Source organism: Penaeus monodon, chromosome 28 (genome assembly GCF_015228065.2).
Source record: "Penaeus monodon isolate SGIC_2016 chromosome 28, NSTDA_Pmon_1, whole genome shotgun sequence".
Taxonomy (NCBI): Eukaryota; Metazoa; Arthropoda; class Malacostraca; order Decapoda; family Penaeidae; genus Penaeus; species Penaeus monodon.
The window spans coordinates 4,719,097-4,719,353 of NC_051413.1; the positions used below are offsets into that span (position 1 = coordinate 4,719,097).

Consider the following 257-nt stretch of genomic DNA (forward strand, 5'->3'; position numbering starts at 1 on the left):
ACCCCCGATTATTTTCATTCACATTACCCATTGACGCATTTAGCTAATCGTTCCCCCGCTCCCCTCCCGCAGTCTGCATCGGGACGACGGGGCGCATGTCGGTGCCGTCGAACCGCGAGCACCACTACCGCAACCTGCGCGACCGCTACATCAACTGCACCTACGTGGACGGCAACCTCGAGCTCACGTGGCTCCAGGATGAGAACCTCGACCTGTCTTTCCTGCAGTACATTCGAGAGGTGAGGCTGACGTGGCTG

At 59.1% G+C, this 257-nt stretch overlaps 1 protein-coding gene across 1 annotated transcript in view; it reads left to right on the forward strand.

Annotated features, from left to right (window-relative positions):
* Positions 1 to 257, forward strand: part of LOC119591303 (epidermal growth factor receptor-like) — a gene marked incomplete in the record, with an annotated part of 71,591 nt that overhangs the window by 58,577 nt on the left and 12,757 nt on the right. The window contains 1 exon segment of the mRNA XM_037940030.1: positions 73 to 239. Coding sequence (XP_037795958.1) covers positions 73 to 239 — 167 coding nt within the window.